Source organism: Ranitomeya variabilis, chromosome 4 (assembly GCF_051348905.1).
Source record: "Ranitomeya variabilis isolate aRanVar5 chromosome 4, aRanVar5.hap1, whole genome shotgun sequence".
NCBI lineage: Eukaryota > Metazoa > Chordata > Amphibia > Anura > Dendrobatidae > Ranitomeya > Ranitomeya variabilis.
Window position 1 is genome coordinate 92,164,674 of NC_135235.1, and position 26,684 is coordinate 92,191,357.

At 41.7% G+C, this 26,684-nt stretch overlaps 1 protein-coding gene across 1 annotated transcript in view; it reads left to right on the plus strand.

Moving 5' to 3' along the window:
* PTEN (phosphatase and tensin homolog) overlaps nucleotides 1–12,343 on the plus strand; it is a 76,850-nt gene extending 64,507 nt beyond the window's left edge. The window contains exons 8-9 of the mRNA XM_077258904.1: nucleotides 8,748–8,975; nucleotides 11,934–12,343. Coding sequence (XP_077115019.1) covers nucleotides 8,748–8,975; nucleotides 11,934–12,119 — 414 coding nt within the window. The 3' untranslated portion in view covers nucleotides 12,120–12,343. The remainder of the gene's footprint in view (nucleotides 1–8,747; nucleotides 8,976–11,933) is intronic.
* Nucleotides 12,344–26,684: the final 14,341 nt, after the last annotated feature.

Sequence of the window (26,684 nt, forward strand, 5' to 3'; positions counted from 1 at the left end):
TATTATTCGTGTACATTTATTCAAAGTACTTTTTTCTAAGTATTCGGCAGTTATAACATGGCAGTGAGACAGGGCAGGAGACAGGTAAGACAATCTAAATCTATTCCCTTTTCACTTGAAACAGAACAAATACTCACCATATGTATTTGTATAATCTATATCCTGACTGCTGCATTCACTCATATTCACCGCCTTTGCATAAACTCTTTACACTCCATCCATATAGGCCCCTCTGTCCTTGCCTCTCCTATGTATAACACTCATGCTCTGTTCACATTGCTTAACAGCGCAGATCCATTCAGTCCCACCATCCAACACAAGACGCTCTCACAAATCACTTAACCATCTGCTCACTCTTTCTATCCTCCTTCTCCTAGTTGCTGGAGACATCTCTCCCAACCCCGGCCCCCCATGTTATAGCCAGTCAAACCTCCCAATTGTTACACCCAGAAACCCCTCTAACCTTATTAATATTCCATGCATGCCTTCTGTCTCTTTCAATTGTGCCCTTTGGAATTCTCGCTCTGTGTGTAATAAACTCTCCTTCATTCATGACTTCTTCCTTTCTAATTCTCTTAATCTCCTGGCTCTTACTGAAACCTGGATCCAGCAGTCAGACACCACCGCTGCTGCTGCTCTTTCTTATGGTGGACTACACTTTTCTCATACCCCAAGGTCAGACAACAGAGCAGGTGGAGGCGTTGGTCTGCTCCTTTCACCCAAATGTACCTTCCAAGTTATCCCCCAAGTACCCTCACTTGTACTCCCTTCCTTTGAGGTCCATGCTGTCAGACTCTATTTCCCCTTCTCCATGCGAGTGGCGGTGGTGTATCGTCCTCCCGGCCACTCTCATCAGTTCCTGGATCACTTTGCCACCTGGCTTCCACACTTTCTCTCCTGTGACAACCTCATCATGGGTGATTTCAACATCCCCTTTGCTTCTCCCCTCTCCCCATCTGCTTCTCACCTTTTATCTCTAACCTCCTCTTTCGGCCTCTCGCAGCATACTAACTCTCCAACGCATGAAGATGGAAACTCCCTTGACTTGGTCTTCTCCCGGCTTTGCTCAGTGGATGATTTCACAAACTCCCCTCTCCCTCTCTCTGACCACAACCTTCTTTCATTCTCTATCAAGAACTGCTATCCCGCTCAGGTCACCCCCACTTTCCACACTTATTAGATACATACAGGCCATTAACACCCAGAAACTTACGAAGAACTTGCAGTCCTCATTGGCCTCAATCTCCTCCATCTCATGTCCTGATTCTGCACTGAAGCATTACAATGAAACCCTGCAAAGTGCCCTGGATGAAGCTGCACCTCCTATACATAGAACAACTCGGCACAGACGGCGACAGCCGTGGCACACGCTGCAAACACGTTTCCTGCAGCGGTGCTCCAGGTGCACCGAACGTCTGTGGAAAAAATCTAATCTACCCGAAGATTTCATCCATTATAAGTTCATGCTAAAAACATACAACTCTGCCCTTCACCTCTCCAAACAAACCTATTTCAACACCCTCATCACCTCACTGTCAAATAACCCTAAATGTCTCTTTGACACTTTCCAGTCACTACTCAACCCAAGAGAGCAGGCCCCAACCACAGATCTCCGCGCTGACGATCTGGACAATTACTTCAAAGAAAAAATTGACCACATTCGACAGGAAATCATCTCCCAATCTCTTCATACCATGCACTGTTCTCCCTCCCCCACTGCATCTAGTTCACTCTCTGACTTTGAACCAGTTACAGAAGAAGAAGTAAGCAGGCTCTTTGCATCTTCTCACCCGACCACTTGCACCAGTGACCCAATTCTGTCACATCTCCTCCAGTCCCTTTCCCCGGCTGTCACCTCTCACCTAACAAAAATATTCAACCTTTCCCTCACTTCCGGTATTTTTCCATCCTCATTTAAGCATGCCATCATACATCCATTACTTAAAAAACCCTCCCTCGACCAAAATTGTGCCGCTAATTATAGACCTGTCTCTAATCTTCCCTTCATCTCTAAACTCCTTGAACGCCTGGTCCACTCCCGTCTTACCCGCTATCTCTCAGATAACTCTCTTCTTGACCCTCTTCAATCTGGCTTCCGCTCTTTACACTCTACTGAAACTGCCCTCACTAAAGTCTCTAATGACCTACTAACAGCTAAATCTAATGGTCACTACTCCATGCTAATTCTCTTGGATCTCTCCGCAGCATTTGACACTGTGGATCATCAGCTCCTCCTCACTATGCTCCGCTCCATCGGCCTCAAGGACACCGTTCTCTCTTGGTTCTCCTCCTATCTCTCTGACCGATCCTTCACTGTATGTTTTGCTGGTTCCTCCTCCTCTCACATTCCCCTTACTGTTGGGGTTCCTCAAGGATCAGTCCTAGGCCCCCTCCTCTTCTCTTTGTATACTGCCCCTATTGGACAAACAGTAGATTTGGTTTCCAGTACCATCTCTATGCTGACGACACCCAATTATACACCTCTTCTCCTGTTATCACGCCGACCTTTTTAGAAAACACCAGTGATGGTCTTACCGCTGTCTCTAACATCATGTCCTCCCTCTATTTGAAACTGAACCTGTCAAAAACTGAACTCCTCGTGTTCTCTCCCTCTACTAACCTACCTTTGCCTGACATCGCCATCTCCGTGTGCGGTTCCACCATTACTCCAAAGCAACATGCCCGCTGCCTTGGGGTCATCCTTGATTCTGAGCTTTCATTCATCCCCCACATCCGATCACTGGCTCGCTCTTCTTATCTGCATCTCAAAAACATTTCTAGAATTCGCCCTTTTCTTACTTTCGACTCTGCAATAACTCTTACTGTCTCACTTATTCATTCTCGTCTGGACTATTGTAACTCTCTACTAATCGGCCTCCCTCTTACCAAACTCTCCCCGCTCCAATCTGTCCTGAATGCTGTTGCCAGGGTCATATTCCTCACCAACCGTTACACCGATGCCTCTACCTTGTGCCAGTCATTACACTGGCTACCCATCCACTCCAAAATCCAGTACAAAACTACTACCCTCATCCACAAAGCACTCCATGGCTCAGCACCACCCTACATCTCCTCTCTGGTCTCAGTCTACCACCCTACCCGTGCCCTCCGCTCCGCTAATGACCTCAGGTTAGCATCCTCAATAATCAGAACCTCTCACTCCCGTCTCCAAGACTTTACACGTGCTACGCGGATTCTTTGGAATGCACTACCTAGGTTAATACGATTAATCCCCAATCCCCACAGTTTTAAGCGTGCCCTAAAAACTCATTTGTTCAGACTGGCCTACCGCCTCAATGCATTAACCTAACTATCCCTGTGTGGCCTATTAATAAAAAAAAAAAAAAAACATAATCAGGTTCCTCGCATCATGTTCTCATACACTTTATGCAGTTAATAGCCTCTGTGTCTGTACTGCTACTGCTTAGGCTGATAACTGGTTCATGCAGCTTTACATGAACACCCGAGCCTTACACTATGGCAGGTCCAAATAACTAAAGCAATTGTTACCATCCACCTCTCGTGTCTCCCCTTTTCCTCATAGTTTGTAAGCTTGCGAGCAGCAGGGCCCTCATTCCTCCTGGTATCTGTTTTGAACTGTGATTTCTGTTATGCTGTAATGTCTATTGTCTGTACAAGTCCCCTCTATAAGTTGTAAAGCGCTGCGGAATATGTTGGCGCTATATAAATAAAAATTATTATTATCCCCTGATTCCCCACCTTTGCTGCCAAAATACCTTAGTAAAGTCGCCGTTTTCGGCTGTCAATCACGCAGGTCTGGTCAAATGGGCGTGGTGAAATCGCTGTTTCTCCCCCACCTCTTGCTTTTCTTCCCGGCGTTGGTGTAGTGGTTCGCGCATGCGCAACAGCCGAATGCACTGCACAGCGGCAGAAAAAGAGCGCGATCTGCGCTATTCAACAATTTATCGTGGCGGCGGCCATCTTCCTGAGGCCGCGCGTGCGCAGATGGAGTGTGCTCTGCTCCCCGGGGCTTCAGGAAAATGGCCGCGGGATGCCGTGCGTGCACAGATGGAGATCGTGGCGGCCATTTTCCTGAAGCCGAGATGCGAACTGGGCTTCAGGAAAATGGCCGCCGCGATCTCCATCTGCGCACGCGCGGCATCCCGCGGCCATTTTCCTGAAGCCCCAGGAAGTAGAGCACACTTCATCTGCACACGCGCGGCCTCAGGAAGATCGCCACCGATAAACTGTTGAATAGCGCAGATCGCGCTCTTTTTCTGCCGCTGCACGAACCACTACGCCAACGCCGGGAAGAAAAGCAAGAGGTGGGGGAGAAACAGCGATTTCACCACGCCCATTTGACCAGACCTGCGTGATTGACAGCCGAAAACGGCGACTTTACTAAGGTATTTTGGCAGCAAAGGTGGGGAATCGGGATAATAAAAGCACTGTTGTACAGCACAGCTCAGGCCCTATTGAACACTATTTTTACCTCATATTGAAAAAACGGGGTGACAGGTTCCCTTTAATAAATTTAGACTTGTACTCATGCTCAACTAGTTTTGATTTGACAGTACCCATGTGTAGAGCGCATTATCAAGATTTTGGCTTTTTTTTATTTATTACAAATCTTTCATCAGTTTTGCCATTTTGTTGGTCTGTAGCAGTGGTCTCTCCAGCTGTTTAGGAAATTACTGCTCCCAGCATTCCCAACAGCTAGAAAGCCGCAGGGTACAGACCACCAGTCTATAACAGATCAACTTTAGTTTTCTTCTCTTGTTTTGGTTTGATGATTATATAATGTGAATCCAGCCACCTGGAAACCTAATTGATGGTGTGAATTACACTTGCTTATCAGTTATATTTGGTCTTCCACATGCTAAAAACTGGATTAAATATTTACATACCACCTGCTTGCAAGAACATGGTGTGACAGGGATCCAAGCCCTAGCTAAGGGTGACCTGACCCCTTACTAATTTCCTCTGATGACCTTTACTCTACAGGTCATATTAAACCACTAAAGTAGGGTATAAAACATCACTGGTATTGTGCTAGGTTACATGTATTTGGTCAGATCAGGACGTAAAAGCTCAGTCTTAGGCTGTGTGCCTATGTTGCGTTTTAATGCGGAAACGCTTAAAAAAAAAAACCCAAATGCTTAAACGCATTCCCATGCAATCCCATGGGATTCCACAGTTGTAGTGCCCATGTTGCGGATTTTCCCGCTGCGGAATCGCATAGTGGTAAAGTCTCCAGCATGTTCATTATTTCTGCGGAATCGCGGGGATTCCGCCGCCATAGGATTGCATTGAAACGCTCACTTTATGCATGTGGCTATGCCCACCATGCGTAAAGTGGGCACTTCATGTGCAAATGGTACCCAGGGTCTGGAGGAGAGTTAAAATAAAAAGTAGTGGAGCGGGTCACTGTTCTCCATTGAAGATAGAGATATCTTCATTGTATGACCCGCTCCACTGCGCAGGCGCCAGCTTCCCAGCCCCGCAGTGTCAATACATCATAACACTTCGGGGCGGGATCTGGGGCCTCCACAACATGCTGGAGTGATAGCCTGATGTCAGTTCCCGGGCAGCGCACAGTTGGCATGCCCGAGAACTGCTGGTACAGCGCAGGCGCCGGGAATGTAACGGCAACACAGGAGGCGGCGCACAGACGCAAGAGGGGTATGGACAGCTGGGAGGGTGGCTGAAACGGGGGAGACACCATACCTCTGGGACTCATTACACGTATGGGGCGCAATTTATAAAAGTCAATATTTCAGTGTTACTAGGGATCAGAAACATTAGAGCCTCTAGAGAGATGGGTCTTTTTGGTGCTAAACTTTACCAATGAGGCAGCCTAAAGACATGCCCCCAGAGAATCATGGAGATTCCTAAGACCATTGAACTCCAGCACTATATGTAAAAACACATCTCTTTAAAACATATGGTGGATTAAAAAAAACCTAATTTTAAAAATCGTTAGCAGCAGGAAAAAAATAGCAATAACTGAACACTTTTTTTTTTTTTTTTAATGTGGTTTAAAAAAAAAAATATATATATTATTTTATTTTATCTGTGCCACTTGCATGGATGCCCTTCGCGTTACCTCTGTAGTGATGCTTTTCTACTAAGCCCTGCAGTGGTGGATAGATAATACACGGTGCAGGCTTGTTTACATGGCTATGTCTTTGCCATCTGTTCCCATCTATCTGTATGTGATTTGATCCCAGCAGATGAAGGAAAAGCTTCTCTTGGATGCGTTCTTTCTTGTAACGGTTGTATAATCTGGGCAACTTTTTTTTTTTTCCTCCTTTATTCCCCAGTCAGTCAGTCCATAACCTAAAGCTAAGCAGCTGAAGCCTCGGGTGATCGGCTACTGTCTGTGGAAGCTGTAGTGGCCACTTTGTGAGGATTGTGCTACTACATGGTGCTACTACATGGAGGTCATGTCAGAAAGTAACACAAGGCTACGTATATGAGAAACATTTTTTCTGCCATTTGTTAGGATCCTTCTATGGATATGGACAATTTCACAGGAATGGTTTATGTATATAAATTACTCTGCAGCATTTATTCCACACCTGCCTAAAACTTTAGCAAAGTAAGAATTATTTTAAAAAAAATAGAAGTGTTAATCGTTTATGCACTTTGCATTATGATAACTGATTAAACGAAAGGGAATCTAAAATCGAATCAGTATTTGGTGTGACCACTGCTTGATATCAGAACAGCATTAATTCTTCTCGCTAAACCTAATGCTAGAACTGTAGAAGAACAAACACAGACAGCACAACCAAAGCTCACACATTGATCTAAAGTTATAAAACTGAACATGAGGTTCTTAGTTTAACATTCAGGTCAGACTGTATGAAGACCACTGCCACATCACAGCAAACCTCTGTGGTTCCCTAGCCTAAACTGTGTGGCGACAGTGCATAAGCAGGGTGGGCACCCTGGTGCCTCACTGCACCCCCCTGCTGGGAGGCTGAGCCCCATGTCTCCAGGTCACCTCACTCCACAAGCACAGCAACAATGGCTGCCACACAGCACCAACACCAACTGGGTCAAATGGGAGGAGAGCTGTTCGAGGTAAAACAAGGACTGTGATGGGATACGCCGGAACTGTAGAAAGACATGAATTGCACATCCAAAAATCCTACATTGTTCTAATGCCGCAAGGCAGATATTTGCAAAACTCACGATTAAGTTCTTAGGATAACCTTGTGATCAGACATTGACACCCACTGCCATGCCACGGTGAACTTATTAGAGGGTCCCTAGCCTAAAAGGTGCGCAAACCACCATCACAGCAACAGTGCATAAGCCGGGCGAGCAAACTGGAGCCTCATAGCTCCCCTGCTGCGAGACTGTGTCCCCAAGACACGACTTAAGAACCTAATGATTAGTTCTGTAAACTTTTACCCAGTGGCTTTAGATAAATTCCTGATTTTTAGATGTGCGGTCCATGTGTTTTTTTTGTTTTGTTTTTTTTTCCCCACTTCTGACACCTAATACGAATGTATAGAACAGTAAAAAAAAAATTTCCAATACTCCTAATGTAAGGGGATTTGCTAGCTTGGAAATGCTGTGACATTTATGGCCATATTGTCATACAGCAGGAGAAGTGGCGCAGACTGAAATATAGGCTCCTGCATAAAGTATCTCTACCTTTGTTAACCCAAAGCGAGTGTCAGAGTGGTCACAATCTGACTAACAGCCTTCCTGTGTAGGTGTAGAGATGGCTGTCGGTCACCCCCTTAGTGTTGAGCCTCTGGTGAGCAGAGAGGTCAGTGAGTATAAATACATCCATGCTTTGGAACAGATCCTGGTGATACAGAATTCATTATTTTTATTCTCAAAAATACAGAGCCTAATGTGTGCATGTAAAGAATTTGTAAGCAGTGAGTCTAGGCCAGAATATGTGCACGCTGCTCGATATCTGCCACCCACGGAAAGCACCGAGAGCAATGATTGTTCAGATGTCACAACCTGCAGTAACCACCGATCCACCATACCGCTGCACGACCAGCTCTGCCCTCACCTACTGTATCCTCACCCAGCCCTTATAGATTGTACCAGTCCAGTCCTCACTTGTATTGCTTAAGAATATTGTACTTTTTATTATTATTATTATTATTATTATTATTATTATTATTATTATGTATACCCCTCCTCACATTTAGGCTATGTGCACACGATGCGGATTTGCTGCAGATCCGCACTGTGATGTACAGTAGAATGTTAATCAATGGGGGAAAAAAAGCTGTGCTGAAAAATCAGTGCGGAATTGCTGCGTATTTCAAAGAAGTGCATGTCACTTCTTTTGTGCGGATCTGAAACAGTTACAATTCTCCATAGAAGTTTATGAACACCAAGTGTCATCTCGTATCTCCATAATTGGAAAGTCTGGTTTCATTGAAGACAGATTTTGAAATCATTCCTCTGATAAGATGGATTACAGTTCCGTACATTCACATGTACTATTGGTTTTTTTTATATTAAGAAAGTTACTCTTTAACATAGGAAGTTCTATTTAATCTTGAATATTGTATTAACTGTGTACAAAAACAAATGCCATACTGATGACAATGCAGATGAAAAAGTCAGTCTGATTTATATCCAGAAAGCTTTTTATCTCTCCCCCCACTTGTGTAAGCTTAGCCTAGTACTTATTGCACCTAGTCTAAAACTGTACCTAAATTGCCCAGTTCTGACTCTTTTTTTGTTGTTTTTTTTTTGCAGGTTTATAATTGTATTTTAATTGAATCTTTTTTTACTTTTTGTAGGAAAAAATGTTTCATTTTTGGGTAAATACATTTTTTGTACCTGGTCCTGATGAATATTCAGAAAAGGTAGAGAACGGAACATTACTTGGCGAGCAAGAACTTGATGGTATTTACAGTACCGAACGATCAGACAATGACAAAGAATATCTCACCCTCACGTTAACAAAAAATGACTTAGATAAAGCTAACAAAGATAAGGCCAACAGATACTTCTCTCCAAACTTCAAAGTAAGTAACATTTCTTCAGTCTTGACATCTTGTTGGGTTTTTCTTCTCTTGTTAAAGCAGTGCTCCTCCCATCCGTTTTTTATCCTTAATGTATTGCAGTCATCATAGTATATAGCACTTTGTACTTACATTTGTTCATTTTTCCTTTCTACCTAGCTGGTTTTATCTGCTCTGTGTAGAAACAGGAAGTCTCTTGTGCCTGCATTTATCATTCCTCGCTTCAACTCCTGAAGCTGCTCCTTCCTCCCCCTGTCATAGACACTTGCAGTGATGACGCATACAGGGAAAATTGACCTCCTGTTTCTACTTAGAGCTTAAAAGAATTCAACTAGTCCGTTTTTAACCCCTTTTCTGACCTCGGACGGGATAGTACATCCGAGGTCAGATTCCCTGCTTTGATGTGGGTTCCGGCGGTGAGCTCACATCAAAGCGCGACATTTCAGCTGTTTTGAACAGCTGACATGTGCGCGCAATAGCGGCGAGTGGAATCGCGATCCACCCCCCGCTATTAACTAGTTAAATGCCGCTGTCAAACTCTGACAGCGGCATTTAACTACCGCTTCTGGCCGCGCGGCCAGAAATGTGCTCATCGCTGACTTCCGTAACATGATCGGGTGTCCACGATGCGTCGGCATAGTAACCAGAGGTCTCCTTGAGATCTCTATGGTTCCTGATGCCGGCTTGCTGTGATCGCCACCCTGTGGTCAGCGCTCATAGCAAGCATGTATTTCAGCTACATAGGAGCGATCTGATGATCGCTGCTATGTAGCAGAGCCGATCACGCTATGCCAGCTTCTAGTCTCCCATGGAGGCTATTGAAGCATGGCAAAAGAACAAAAAAAAAAAGTTTAAAAAAGACATGAAATAAATAAAAATAATATAAAAGTTTTTAAATCACCCCACCTTTCGCCCCATTCAAAATAAAAGAATAAAAATAAAATCAAATATACACATTTGGTATTGCCGCATTCAGAATCGCCCAATCTATCAATAAAAAAAGGATTAATCTGATCCCTAAACTGCGTAGCGAGAAAAAAAAATCAAAACGCCCAAATTACGTTTTTTTGGTTGCCGTGACATTGCATTCAAATGCAATAACGGGCGATCAAAAGAACGTATCTGCACCAAAATGGTATCAGTAAAAATGTCAGCTCGGCACACAAAAAATAAGCCCTCACCCAACCCCAGATCACGAAAATTGGAGACGCTACGGGTATCGGAAAATGGTGCAATTTTTTTTTTTTTTTTTTTTTTTTAGCAAAGTTTGGAATTTGTTTTTCACCACTTAGATAAAAAATAACCTAGACATGTTTGGTGTCTATGAACTCGTAATGACCTGGAGAATCATAATAGCAGGTCAGTTTTAGCATTTAGTGAACCTAGCAAAAATGCCAAACAAAAAACCCGCATGGAATTGCACTTTTTTTTTGCAATTTCACCTCACTTGGAATTTTTTCCCCATTTGCTAGTACACGTCATGGTAAAACCAAGGATGTCGTCCAAAAGTACAACTCGTCCCGCAAAAAATAAGCCTCACATGGCCGTATTGATGGAAAAATAAAAAAGTTATGGCTCTGGGAAGGAGGGGAGCGAAAAACTGACACGGAAAAACGGAAAATCCCAAGGTCATGAAGGGGTTAAAAAAATATTAAAAAAAAAACCCCCCCCATTCAAAATAAAAACAATTAAGAAAAATAAAAATTAAAAGATACTCACACACATGTACACATAAACAAGTATGGTATCGGCGACAGATGACAGTGAGCATTTAACTCATTCCCAACGTGTGACAAAGCCACCATCTTTGTGCTGCTGTGATTCCCAGCCAAAGGCTTCATAGAACCCATAGTTTTCACTATACTGCAGTAAGATAGTCTATAGAGTAAGCAATCAACTGATGAATGAAATATAGAATATTAAAAATAAAAATAAAGCCTGCAATCTCCCTCATTATCTCAGGTTTTAAAATAAGAAAATAAAAAAACAAACAAGATGTATTTGACGCTTCAGCTGTATTCTCTGCCCAGGTCTCCCTTCTCCTGCTTGACTGACAATTCCTTTACTGTGTGACGTCAAGCTGGAGGATGTGGTGCTGGGAAGAGAATAGAGCCGGCGTGACAGATGCTTGTAAAGATCTTCCATGTACCAAAAGCACCTATTTTGCATATCCATTCAAACACGGATTTCTCAGTCATGGAGAAACATCCTGGCCATGTAAAGGTATTGAACTTGTCTTTGAGAGAGCTACGGGGTCCGTCAGAAGGTAAGTTTATCCATACTTTTTATTTTTATTCTATTTTTTTTTACATGAATATGGATCCCAGAGCCTGAAGGAGTCTCATCCTCCAGACCCTAGGAACCATCCAGGACCGCTCCCTGCACACGCCGTACCCGGCGTATATGACGACCCCCGACTTTTGAGAAGATTTTCAGGGTTAAAAAGTCGTCTTACACGCTGGAATTTTTTTTTTTTAAATAAATATATATATATATTCAATGTACACACGGTGTGTGTATGTGTATATAATTTTCGCACAGTTGTGCGGGGGTTAAAATAAAATGGCTTAACCTAACGAAAACGGCCGTCATTTAGCTGCAAAACTTATTTTCTTTTTTTAATGAAAAAAGTTGTTTAAAGTAAAAATGTTCATTTATAATTTACATCTAACATAGTGGAAAACATGAGTTGTATGTACCCCCAAAGTTGCACCATGGAGAACAAAAATTGTCATACAAAAAAGTCCTTCTGACTACATTGTTTTTTTTTTTTTTTTAAATGCATACACACAGAACGCTAATCCTCAGAATAAATAACATAAAGAAATAACAGACTTGAAGAGATTTTCCATTGCTTTCAGTGCCACTTTCATTTTACTGGAGCATTATAAGAAATGGAAGCAGTGATCTGAGTGGTATGGTTAGTTGCTATTAACAATTTATATTTATTTTTTATTTCAGGTGAAGCTATTTTTCACAAAAACAGTAGAAGAATCTTCAAATTCGGAGGCGAGCAGCTCGACTTCTGTGACACCGGATGTTAGTGACAATGAACCAGATCATTACCGATATTCTGACACCACTGACTCTGACCCAGAGAATGAACCTTTTGATGAAGATCAGATTACACAGATTACAAAAGTCTAAATATTTTCCTTAATTTTTCCTGTATTTTTTTTCCTTTTCTTTTTTTTTTTTTTTTTTTTTTAAATCGAGGGAATTAAAACCACAGAAAAGACAAACTTGAATAAACTGAAAAGGACCTTTTTAAATGGCATTGTCGGCCTACCATAGGAGCAATTATTTTCTTCTTTCCTTGACCAATATTATTTTGCCCCACAGGGTTTTTGGCACTGCTGTCCAGTGAAATTAAAAAAAAGAAAAAGAAAAAAAAAACAGTAAAACTTAAGAAAAGGTTACGTAGCATTGTTATGTAAATATCCTTTTCGTGTCAAAAGGACATTTAAATCTTAAAATTAGGATAAATAAAGATGGCACTTTCCCATTTTATTCCAGCTTTTTTTTTGTTTCGTTTTTTTTCCTGTTTCCCTTCCCACTTTTTTATTTTAAAGTGGAGCTATGTATGCGTAGTTTAAAAACTTTTTTTTTTTTTTTTTTTTCCCCCCCTTTTCCCTCTCACCAACTGAAATTAATAGTGTGCTTTGTGAAATACAAGGTTCACCTCCTGCCTCCTCGCAGCCATTGTGGCAACAGAACGTTTTTATTCGGCTAAGATGTTCGAGGGTTATCTTGTTGTACGTACCTATTAAATGCGGTGGATAGTGACTATTTAAGACTGAATCTACTTCCAGCTTGATTCATGTACCATCTCAAGCTATTACGTGCTCCTTCGTTTAGCGTGCTGCAGTAAATCCTGAACATATAAGGAATTGTCCACTGTCGCTGCTTATTGTTTGTGCTTTTCGCCCCCCCTCCCCTTTTAAGCATAATGGTGCTAGAAAAGGCAGCTATAGGGAGCGGTTCTTTAAGAGGTACAGGATTGAACCATCCAAATAGTCACAATCGGGCCTACAGAGCAGACAGGCTAATGTATGTCATCGGAGCTGCAATGTTTCATCCGTACAGATGTAATGACTAGTGAAATGGATCTGATCATTTAAATCCCTTCTCCCCTTAAGAGTTGGCCAGTACTAGGATAGCCCCTTTTTCAATCTTGATTGTCCCTGTTAAAATAAAACCGCCTATACTCACCTCCAGTCCCGTTGCAGTGGTGTCAGCACTCACGTTCCCACCACTCACATGAGCTGGTCACATGAGCCACACACTCAATCAGCATTGGTGTCACTCTCCCCCGCCGTCGGACGTATCGGTAATCAAGAAGTGAGCTGCTAGTCAGTGCTCACCCCCTTTTTGATTACTTAAACGAATGCTGATTAGGTGCAGCGCTTTTGTGACCTAACCTAAGGTGAGCCCCGGCATCGCCAGTGGATACACTGCTGGGACTGGAGGGGAGTACAGCGGTTTTTATTTTTACTGGGGCAAACATTCAGATTGAAAAGGGGTAGTCCTAGTAGTGGACAACTCCTTTTAAGATAACTCCTATCGTTCTTTCCTTCACTTCAGACTGCCACATTGATATCCCAGTGCTATATAACCATGGTGCCAGGAGAATCTTTAAGGGATGGATACCTTTTTTTTTTTTTTTTAACTAAAAGTTAAAAAAAATATATATATATATATATATATATATATATATATATATATATATATATATATATATATATATATATATATATATATCTATCTATCCCTGGTCCAACAGCTATGCCAGTAGTTTGTGGCTGCTGTGCCAGAGATCTGCAAGCTTCATTCTACCTGCCGGCATCCTCGGGGCTACTCCTGACCAGTAGACCAGGAGCGACGTCAAGCTTCCATCACCCTGCAATGATGACTACAGAGCTAGGAATACCAGCAGGTAGAAGGTTCGCAGGACTCTGGTCCAGCAATCGTGGTCTATTGACATGGCCACTGGACTAAGGTCCTGTGAATCTTTTGGCTCCACTCTATTGAGAACTATTCTGGTCGTAATGGTTTATCATTTCAATTAAAGAGACGGTCAGCAGTTTTTGGTTTGATCTGAAAGCAAGATAGTCTAGGGCACAAGAGACTAATTCCAGTGATGTATCACTTACTGCACTGCTCGGTGTAGTTTTGATAGAATCCCTGTTTTATTTGTTGCAGATGTAGCAGTGGTTATAATGCTGAGCTAGGTATAACCTCGCCCCCACCCTGATTGGCAGCTTTCTGTGTACATTGTCAGCAAGCAGCCAATCAGTGGTGGAGGAGGAGGAGTTATACTGATTAGCCTGACTGGTCTGCACATGACACCTAGTCAGGCAGTGATAATCTCCTGCTGATGAGTGACACATCCCTAGAAATAAGGTCTTGTGCCCTTTATTAATGAGCTCTCATTAAATAGCAGAAACCTTCAGACAGATTCCCTTTTAGATGCATTCATTCCCAATCATAGATCTACCTGCTGTGGACGCTTCAAGTGCTGCCTGCAAGTAATGTTTTACATTTTAACCTCCCCCATCCAATATGAACTATTTTAACAGTAGAGGAAGCTGAAATGACGTATGCTTTGATCAGACCTTTCTAAAAAAAAAGACGGAAAAAAAGGAAAATGATAAAGGAGTTAAATTGCCTAGGTGTCGTCTGATCCACATTTTTGACTTTACACATTCTATTACAATGAGTTTTGCAGTTTTGCACACTTTTAATGTCATTAACTGTTAGGGAATTTTACTTGAAGAGTGTTTAGTAGCTTCGATGTTTTTGTTTTAAATATACATATATTTTATTTTTTTTTACATTTACACATGGTTATGAAGTCAGTGTTGCTTTAAAAGTTTCAACACGGCACAGATATAAAAAAATATATATCTAAAATATAATTGTCCCAAATATTCTTTGTAGTTTGCTATTAAAAAAAATATTAGATTTCTCAACAGGCAGTGTTCAATAATTCACATATATGGCAAGTTTAGCCTGGTACTCCACTTATTAATATGGCAAAGTTATTTTTATTTTATTTTTTTTGGTATGCCAGGCTGTAAAATATTTAAGCTTACCACCGCTGCTGTTTTTGTTAAAAAAAAAAAAAATTTTTCTCAAGCTTTAAATTTACGATTCAAATATAAATGTTGATATTTTACTAAAATAAGTACATTTTATGGCAATGTAAAATCCCATTTTACTCTTTCGTTAGTGTAGTTAATAAAGGAAGCTATACTTTAAATTTTAAGAAATGGCAATGGCTATTAAAATGCTATGCCAGTGGTAGATGTGATTTACTTGTCAAATTGGAATTTAGAAGAGGGAAGTAGGTTATGTACCTTGACCTGGTTAAGATTTTTATTATTATTTTTTTTTTTTATTGGGCATTTACTAGTGTTCTCGACCTAATACAGATACTGCTTTTTTTCCTGAGTGAAGCCTGGCATAATAAGATATGCCATCCTTGTATATGGAAGTCTGCCTGCTCATGACAAGCACTGGCTGTAATGCCAGCACTCCTAGATAATCTGGTTCTCTTAATTTAGGTTAATGTCTCCTTGTATAATTTCAGTATGAAATAGTTTTTATTTTTTTATACTGCACAGTGAAGAGAAAAACAGAATCCTTGCTGAAATTTATAATAGGAGTCATTGATTTTGGTTGTCAGAAGGCTTTAAAGGTCAGGTATTGATCAGCGCTGGTGAAGCCACTTCATAGTGGTAAGGTTGGCATCATGTTTAAATGGAGCCCTTACTAGTGATGAGTGAAAGTGCTCGGATAAGGTGTTACACAAGCTTGCTCAGGTGCTATCAAAGTGTCTTCGGTGTGCTCGAATAATATGTTCCAGTACCCGCATTGGCATGTGTCGCGGCAGCCGCGACACATGCAGGGAATGCCTGTTTGTTATACAGCCGCGACACATGCAGGGATTGCCTGTTTGTGATACAGCCGCGACACATGCAGGGATTGCCTGTTTGTTATACAGCCGCGACACATGCAGGGATTGCCTGTTTGTGATACAGCCGTGACACAATCGGGGATTGCCTGTTTGTTATACAGCCATGACACATGCAGGGATTGCCTGTTTGTTATACAGGCGTGACACATGCAGGGATTGCCTGTTTGTTATACAGGCGTGACACATGCAGGGATTGCCTGTTTGTTATACAGCCGTGACACATGCAGGGATTGCCTGTTTGTTATACAGCCGTGACACATGCAGGGATTGCCTGTTTGTTATACAGCCGTGACACATGCAGGGATTGCCTGTTTGTTTTACAGCCGCGACACATGCAGGGATTGCCTGTTTGTTATACAGCCGCGACACATGCAGGGATTGCCTGTTTGTTATACAGCCGTGACACATGCAGGGATTGCCTGTTTGTTATACAGCCGTGACACATGCAGGGATTGCCTGTTTGTTATACAGCCGTGACACATGCAGGGATTGCCTGTTTGTTATACAGCCGTGACACATGCAGGGATTGCCTGTTTGTTATACAGCCGTGACACATGCAGGGATTGCCTGTTTGTTATACAGCCGTGACACATGCAGGGATTGCCTGTTTGTTATACAGCCGTGACACATGCAGGGATTGCCTGTTTGTTATACAGCCGTGACACATGCAGGGATTGCCTGTTTGTTATACAGCCGTGACACATGCAGGGATTGCCTGTTTGTTATACAGCCGCGACACATGCAGGGATTGCCTGTTTGTTATACAGCCGCGACACATGCAGGGATTGCCTGTTTGTGATACAGCCGTGACACATGCATGGATTGCCTGTTTGTTATACAGGCGTGACACATGCAGGGATTGCCTGTTTGTGATACAGCCGCGACACATGCAGGGATTGCCTGTTTGTGATACAGCCGTGACACATGCATGGATTGCCTGTTTGTTATACAGGCGTGACACATGCAGGGATTGCCTGTTTGTTATACAGCCGCGACACATGCAGGGATTGCCTGTTTGTTATACAGCCGCGACACATGCAGGGATTGCTTAACAGTTGTGAGACAGTCGCGAGGTCTCAAACATGCTATTAGAGCACACCGAAGACACTCTGTTAGCACCCAAGCATGTTCGCTCATCACTAGCCCTTACCTGTTCCACCATGTAGAATGTTATGGCGCTTTCAAAGAGACTTCACCTTTGTGAAGCATGCATAAACTCCCAAACTTTCAATGTAGTAATGCCAACTTAAGACCTTTGTACTGTTGTATATCCCTTGCCTCGTCCGCAGTACTCGTGTTGGAGCCGTAGTATGATTTTTGTTTTTTGCCTTTAACTTCCAGTGCATCCCTCACCGTTGATCAGGCACGAAGTAACATTGGTAGGACACGTGTTCACACTTGTGTTATACAGTTTAAATCATGGTATCTGTTGTTGTGATCTGTTTGATAACAGATCAGACATGATCAAAGCCATAGCTCTAATGTGGACACATCCTTAAAGGGGTTGTCCGGAGGATTGAAGGCTCCTGACTGTGTGCCCTGTAAGGATTCAGAAGCCTGCAATCACTTGGTGACTACAGACTTAGCAGAAGACCGGACAACCCGTTTTAAGCTGTTTGTTCCAGCCATTGTGCAGCACATGGGTAACACATACACACAAAAAGATGTCAGCTGCAGTGTTCCTCTTCATATTTGCGTAGTCAATCTATTTCGCAGAAGGCCTAAGCAAGCCTGTCTTATTGGCTCTCTGTACATACAATCCATCTCTGCCACAAGGGTTGTTTGCAACCATAACTGTCTCCATATTTAAAGCACTTAAAAATATTTGCAACCTATTGTTACAGCATTTTTATTTTGGTACGCTTAGGATTAATCCCACTTTGGGTATGTGCCATCACCATATTTTGTTCATTAGCACCCATGTTTAGATGGCATCAAATGCGTTGGGCATCTTTTTTGTTTGCCATTCTGCATGGGTTAATTGTTGCTCATTTGTTGCCTTACTGACATTGCCAGGGGTGAAGACTTGGCATGGCCAAACAGATTGCACTAAGATGGGGAGTCACAAATTGGGCAGGTATGGATTCCTCCTCCTTTCTATGTAATGCATACCTGCTGCTACTTTATATAGCTGTGACCAGGTCCAAAAAATGTAGAATTGAAGCTACAGAGATGCGGCATCAGAAATTTAAGAAAAAATATCCTAATGCTATTGAAAGATGCATTGTGTAAATGGAAACCTTAGTATGGGGACACTTTAGAACTTGGACACTTTAAGGCACTTACCTTTTCAAGAGAATCTTTTAGCAGGCTTTTGCTATGTAATCTGAAAGCAGCGCGGGGTGGGGACAGACTCTGATTCCAGTGATTTGTCATTTGGTTTATTGGGTGCAGCACTTGGTCACAGTTTCCCCTGCTGCAGATCCAGCAGAGATCAGATCCAGCAGAGATCAGATCCAGCAGAGATCAGATCCAGCAGAGATCAGATCCAGCAGAGATCAGATCCAGCAGAGATCAGATCCAGCAGAGATCAGATCCAGCAGAGATCAGATCCAGCAGAGATCAGATCCAGCAGAGATCAGATCCAGCAGAGATCAGATCCAGCAGAGATCAGATCCAGCGCTGTGTATAACCTGCCCACACTGACAGCTTTTGTATGATGGAGGTATGCTTGGACCAGAAGGCAGGAGACAACTAGTCTTCTAGTAGTGATCTGCTGATAACACACTGATTTGTATTGGTACAGCAGAACACAGTCTAGTAAGTGACACATCGCTGGAATCAAGATCTCTGCTCCTACATGCTGCTCTCAGATTACAAAGCGGAAACCTCCTGAAGTTTTCCCATTTAAAGAGTTAACTGTTTTAATTTTTTTTTCATAAGATATATTACAACTTTTTTTGTTCATGTTACTATTCATTTTTTAGAGATATCTGCTTTCTCCTCCTGGACTGGTAATTCATTCTCAGAATTCTCCATTCACAGGTAAAATTTGTCTTCAGTGAATACAGGTTCCCATTACTGAGAGAGGAGATGAGTCTGAGCTTCTAAATTCTATGGAGAACTGTAACCGCGAGGAGAACTTGCAGCAGTACATCTGCCGCCTCTAGCTTTTCCCACTCCATACAATCTTAAAGGCACCAACTGTCATCACTTCTCTCATTAATTAGAGAGTCTGTCTTCATGGGACACACTTCAGCCATGAATTGAGAATGAAATATCAGAGTCTGTCTGCCTCTAGCTCCTGCCTGCACAAATTGTCATCTCAGTAATGGGGAAAATCCGTCTTCTCTGAAAACAGATTTTACCCCCAGAATTGAGTGAAAGGTCGAGTCCATGAGGTGAGAGAATCACATTTCTCTGATATTTTTGTCAAGTTTTAGTTTGTGTGTTATTGATTTATGAAATAAAACTAAAACAGTGGTTACTCTAATACCAACTTCCAAATTTGACTCCTGCCTGATGGCTTTTTTTTTTTTCACGTCATGTGTGCTTTATTTTTAAGAAAAAGTAACGCAGACGATACCTAAATAATGGGATTTTGCACTGTTTTCTCTGATCCCTTCTCTGCTCCTTACATAATTGCTTTTAATCTTCACAACCCCCCCCCCATCATTGAAACCTCACTAAAGTTTTGTAAGTCACCTGAAGTGGGAGTCATGGCATTATAGATGTATAAATATAAAATATGTACTTTATTTTCCATTTTTAGCTATCAACCTATAGATTTAACAAGAATTTGCAATGATTTGTTTTACTCCCCAAGTAATTTATTGCAGTATTTTGTTGGTCTGCCGATTTTAATTACTGCTGTTTTAATTAGCAATGGTGGGACTGGGACAGTATGGCCTGTAGGCATTAATGCTGGTGAACTAGGAGTGAAGCCAACATGTTAGCTGCCAGGATTTGTATAGATGGTATTATAACCCCATATGCTTTTAGCCTAATGCTTGTCCTAATTATCCTTTTTTTTGCTTAGAGGATAAAGGGGGCAAAACTGTCATATTCCATCAGTTTAGGGGTTTAAAGATTGGATCTTGGTAATCTAGACCATATGAGTGTTGTCCAAATTGAAGTTTTTTTTCCCCATTAATGACATTTATGAAGAGGCTCTATATAGGCCAGCATAAATCCCACAACAAGGACCCACAGGTAGATGGATGATCCCAATGATAACCTTTTCAATGCAGGAAGTTGGCTTGTGTACATGACTCCCATGTGGAATTGGCCACCGATTTTATTAATCAGCGTTTGCAGGCAATTTGTATACAAGCAGCAGTTGAAATCTAGCAAAATTTGTGCAATATGTCTAACGATGCCTGTGGTTGCCACAAAGTGCCTCGTTTACCTTTTTATTTTTTGATTCTTCCTCCTTTTCTTCTTCCCCTATTTTTTTGTTTTTTTTTTGTTAAAAACTGTTAAACTTGTCATGCATGCAAATGGAATGGGTGGAACTGTGCACTATTAAGAGGCTTCAACTGGAGGCGGGCGTATTCTGCCCTATTATTCTGCTCCCAATTTTGAGGAATTCTTTGAAAATTTTTATTTTTTTTTATTTTTTTCAGTCTTTTCTCCGGTTCAGCCTCTTCAAATATTATTGTGCTGTGCAGCAGTGGCTCTGTGTGTAATGCTATGCACTGAGAATATACAACAAATTACATGTACAGGATAATGCCTCATTCAAATCACATGTCCATTTGTTATTGTATGTGTGTTAACATCCCTTTATCTTAGTGTTATAAACTCCACTTAAAACCAATTAAAGTCTCATTCTTGTCACTGTGTGGGTGTTTTATTGGAGAGATGTATACCCAAACTACAAAATTTACCAGTGTATTATAGTGCTAAATCTGTTTACAGGGCACAATGTCCCAAGTTCTTACTCCAGTTTCAAGTGTTTTTGTTGTGGTCTTAGCAGAAAAAAAAAATGAAAGATGTATAATAAAAAATATATACAAAATAAAACGTATATTTAAAAACAGCCGACCCATAAAACAAATGTTTTTCTTTGACTCGTCAGTGTGTCTTTGTTTAAATTGAATACATTTAATTCTTCTTTTTTTGAAAATGTCTTATTCTTGTCCCACGCTATCAAACTGTGATGAAAAAGGTTTTTTTTTTCTTGAAAATATACAGCGATCAGACATTATATTGTGACGCTATTACGATTGACTTGTGACAGTCGCACCTTTCCTGGGGTGGGATGTATTCGATATACAGCTCTGGCAAAAATTGAGAGACCACTGCAAAATGTTCAGTTTGACTGAATTTTCTCTTTAGGCCTCTTTCACACTTCCGTCTTTCTCCACACGTCGAAATACGTCGGTTTGTGAAAAAACAAGATCCTGCAAATTTGTATGCAGGATCCTGTTTTTTCCCATTGACTTGTGTTAGCGACGTATGGGCACACGTTATGTCCGGAGTGCACTGGATCCTGTGCATTTTGGCGGACCGTCTGCTAAAAACGTTCAAGGGAACGTTTTTCTGTACGTTGGATCCGGTGTTTCCTACTGTGCATGCCCGGCAGGAAATCTCTTATCTCCTCCCCGGGATTTTACACTTTACCTTTCCTGGCAGCGGACCTGTTGAAGCACTGCATCTGCAGCACACGTTATCCACTATTTCCCAACCGTCCGTCGGTACGTTGCGCCGACGCTTTGTGACGGCCGACTACCAACGGAAATGTGAAAGAAGCCTGATAGGTATATTTTTGAGTAAAATGTAAATTGTTCTTTTAGTCTATAAACTAATTTCCAAGCAATACATTTTGTATTTTTTCTGACACAGAAAAATGGTCAAAATAAAAAAAACAAAAAAAACTGTGCTTTCAGACCTCAAATAATGCAAAGAAAACAAGTTCATAATCATTTAGAAACAAAAATACTAATGTTTTATCTCAGGAAGAGTTGAGAAATCAATATTTAGTGGATTAACCATAATGTTTAATCACAGCTTTCATGCGTCTTGGCATGCTTTCCACCAGTCTTTCACACTGCTCCTGGTGCAAAAAATGTAAGCAGTTCTTCTTTGTTTGATGGCTTGTGGCTATCCATCATCCTCTTGATTACATTCCAGAAGTTTTCAATGGGGTTCAGGTCTGGAGATTGGGCTGCCCGTGACAGGGTTTTGATGTGGTGGTTGCTTAATTTTTGCCAGAGCTGTATAAGCAGATAGTTACTGAAGTTGGTGTTAAAAAGGAAAATGGGCATGCATATGAATCTGGGTGATGGACAAGGGGCAGACTGTTAATGTTAGATGACAAGAGAATTATCGTAATGCCAGGTTTGGGGTGTTCCTGGTACATGTTGGCTGCAAGGAATGACAACTGGCGAAGCAGCCAGTGTGTCCTTGGCACCCAAGGCTAGGTGGAGGAGTGAAGACTGGCCGATCTGGTCCAAACTCTTACAACAGCTATTGTAGCACATGTATGAAAAAGCTAATGCTCCTTTAAATACAATGTTACATCATGCAAGGCATGTTGTCTAGCCACAAATGGGTTTCTTGCAAAACCGTCTTAAGGGGTAATGGTTCTCCTTGTGGAGTGACACGTGAGGGTAAGGGGACTTGTAGGCCGTGTAATGCTCCACCAATAGGTAGCACTAAAATTCAAGTCCTCTTCCTCTCTGAAGAGACAAACTGCTAGAAGTGAAAACCATTAGAGATCGACCATAGACCAATGAAAGAAAGTGGTCAGAAAGCGCCAAAGCTGGCAGAGTATGCTCTGCTCAATGTTCTGCTGGAAAGCCTCAGATCCTGGCATTCACGTGGGTGTCATTTTAGCATGCATTGCCTATATAAACATTGTTACTGACCAATCCACCTTATAGAGACAAGGAAGCTTATGCCAATTAAAAAAAACAGTTGTCTTTTATTAATCAAGAAGCATTAAAAACCTATGGAACAATAAATCAATCAATGGGAATACATAAGCAGAATATACTGTCAGCACTTAAATACACCAAGGCCCATATATGAAAAGACCAAGTGGTATATAATAACGTCCAGTGACTCAAATTCATATACTTTCAAAGTAGTAATAGCTTATAATGCAATAAGACATTACAAAGACCAAAGTCTTAAAAAAATAAAGAGATATTTTTATAGAAAGCCAAAAACGTTCATAAGGTTAAACCTTGAAGTATATGAATTTTTTACAAAAAGCTGACATTAGTGACACAAAAGAACACATCAATGCTTTCAAAGGTCAAGTACCCACAAATGGAAGCCTTAGTAAGCCATTTATAGCAACCCTAATAGTGATAGAAACAATGTGTTTATACAGGGCACAATAATCAAATATGGCCAAGTGGACAGGTAGATACTGAATGCTCCTATATAAAACAATGGGTGCTATAGGGCTAAATAAGTGCACAGTGCAACAAATATAGAGTCTCTAGTGCATATAGTTAGGCAGTAGAAGCCCCTAGGGGGCTGCACTGCCCGGTAATACACCAATGCCTAACTAGCATTCAGTATATATATTTATTTTTGCTTATAGAATGAACCCAGACCTATACTATAATTTAATAGAGGAATTCTTGGTGCTGCTTAAAGGTCTATAACGTAAGCTGAGCTGCAGTATCAGATCCAATGTAGAGATAATGGTGGCATCTAAATACAAGACATTTCTGAAAAAAAAGTGAAACCCTTCTTTCGCCACTGTAAAACTTGATGAGGCCTCCTAGTCTTGGGATCCTTTAAAGGTATTGAAACGAAGATGGTCTTTGAAAAAAGACATTCTGAAGTTCTCTAGTCTTATGATGGTGCATGATCTGAATGTTTGCATTGGTTTTTACCCTCCCCTATGTTTCAAATTTTGCTTGGCATTGATCCTAGGTGATGCTATTGACCACTGTAGCCATTAAGTAATTCAATCCTAAGTGCATGTTCCTAGACTCTTGACTTCGTAGTTAAGTTAAAGTTATAAGAACATAGGTTTTGCCTCCATCCCCCCCTCAAATTGGCCCGCGTACATATGGATCCCCCTCTCTGCCCCAACTCCTCTTTTCTTTAGGACTTTCTCACCTATTAAACCTTTGGCTACAAACGTCTGGCTATCTTTTGCAATAACATCTGCTTTAGCAATTAATGTGGTTCTTCCTTTAATGGCCTAGGGCTTGTGCTCTAGCTGCAACTGATTAACATCAATTTCCTCCCCTAACCGGAGCGTTAAGTGAACTCCAAATTGTAATCCCAGAATTCAGAAAAAGGCAAGCTAAACATGTACAGGAAACGCTGTTTACATTGTCTTACCCTCTTCAGAATTTCTGGTAAGCAAAATGGTTTTGTTTACTCGCTGTGAAAACATTAGCTGGGCAGCGTACTGTAGATAATGCAGGAGAGGTGCTGACCCAGAAGAAAACCTCCAAGGTGAGTTAGTTTTTTTTATTTTTAATTTAAAAGCAAATCTAAACACTTTGATCTATGGGGTTACTTTTATTTTTGTGGAGAACAATAAGTTGGCATAGGGTGAATTTCAGGCCAGTCAATGCTGACTTGGCAAATAGGCACGTAAATTGGTTCTCTGCTAAGAAAGTCGGACATCAACATTTTGTAACTTTGGGCAGGGAAGAATAGCGCTGCACTTTGGAAATTGATTGTATGGATCCTGCTTCAGTTTTGTAAGCTATTGCCTCCGCTAAGTTTCAATTTGCATCTGTTTGAAAGCTGTGTTCATGATTTAGGAAGTTTTAAATGTCATAAAATAGGAAAAATAAAAATCTTAAGCGTAGGGTTAAGGGGAACTTCTCTTATAAAGATAGATATGTTATGACAAAGTAAATTCTGATTTTGCCTTTAGGTGGTACCTGAATGAATATAAAAGACATCGTTAGTGAAGTCACCAGTCTAACTTTATATTTTTTTAGCGTTACTATGCTGCCTGACTACCTTTTTTTAGAGTGCTGCCGAGCGTTTTTTCCCTGATTGGCTCTATGCCTAAAAGCCAGCAGCTTCCTGGAGGAACAAAGTTAATTTTCTCCCAAGTCAGAAGATTGTATAGATCCAACCGCACTGTATGGACTGGCCAGCGGGTCTCCCACCTAGCGCATGAAAATGTCATAGAAAATTATAAAGCTGTCACGCTCTGGTCTGGAGAACCGCCGGCCCGTCTGGGCATTGCTGTCCGATTTATGCGGTTGTGTGACTGAGCCCTAAGTTCATGATAAAGCTGCTGATTATCCCTATATATAAAGCTGCAGATATAGTGTGTGTGTGTATATATATATATATATATATATATATATATATATATATATATATATATATAATTTTTTGGTTTTTTTATAAAGACCGTTTGCTATGTGACAAGTTATGATATTTTGTTTTATGGTGTGGAATAGTGTCTATATAAAATTCATATTACTCACAAAATATTAAGGGTGTTTGGCTTTAGGGCAAAATTTCAGGATGAACTTAGGCTAAGTTCACATTAGCGTTGTGCGACGCAGCGTCGGGCGCCGCTGCGTCGCCGCATGCGTCATGCGCCCCTATATTTAACATGGGGGCGCATGGACATGCGTTGTGATGCGTTTTTTGACACATGCGTTTTTTGGGGCGCACGCGTCAGGGCGCACAGGACGCAGCAAGTTGCATTTTTTTGCGTCCAACTTTCGGCAAAAAAGGACGCATGCGTCGCAAAACGCAGCGTTTTAGCGTGCATTTTGTTGCGTTTTTCTTTGCGTTGTGCGTTGCGTCGCCGACGTTGCGTCGCACAACGCAAATGTGAACGTAGCCTTAATGCGCTCTAACCTTTGACTACACATATCAAACTGCTCAATGTTTTTGTACTTTTGCACAACTTTCTGTTCTCTAACAAGGCACGTAATGGCAAAACAGGTGTTTGATCCAACACATACATTTTGGAGTTCAATTAGGATTAGTATTAAACAGTCCTCATCATGCTGCTCACATTTTGATGACCCGAGACCAAGATGCTTCCTAACAGTTGATCACCAGTACCTTGTCATTGTTGGGGGTTCAAGCAGGATCTTTTCAGAGGGCAGTGGCCACTGAGCTTACAGTGTCACGGAGTCATCAGCAGGTTGCAGTAGCGAGACTGTGTCACAGAAAGGAAGGGAAATGGACATCCTTTGACTACAACTGATGACCAATGCCCTTCAGAAGCGGGTTAGAAATGCCACGCCACTCCAGGCACGTATAAGAGGCATTCAAGAGTCCTGTCAGACCAACCAATGTTTAGATCAGTGTCGTCTGTGTGCTAGATGACCTGCAAGGGTCGCAGGATCCTGCATTTTCCCATAGACTTGTATTGCCGACGGATCTCGATGTATGGCCGCACATTGCGTCCGTCGTGCACTGGATGCGTCAGGTTTTGGCGGCCCGTCGTCACAGAAAAACGTTCAGGGGAATGTTTTTCTGTACGTCGCATCCAGTTTTCCCGTCTGCGCATGCCCAGTAGGAAATATCTTTCTGACTCTTTCCTGCCCGGCAATGCAGACGGAAATGTGAAAGCAAACACTTCCATCGGTACGTCGCGCAGACGCTTTGTGACTGGCGACTACCGACGGAAGTGTGAAAGAAGCCTTAGCTGCACATGACCACTGACCCCCTGCAGTATCTACCCTGGCCAGTTTTGAAGCTGATTGGGGCCAATTAACCCCTTAAATACCACTAATGACTCCATATAAGCTGGATCTCACAGGCTGTCGGTGACATACTGTCAGTCTCATGCACTGCAGTACACGAGTATTCAAAATAAAAATTATACATGT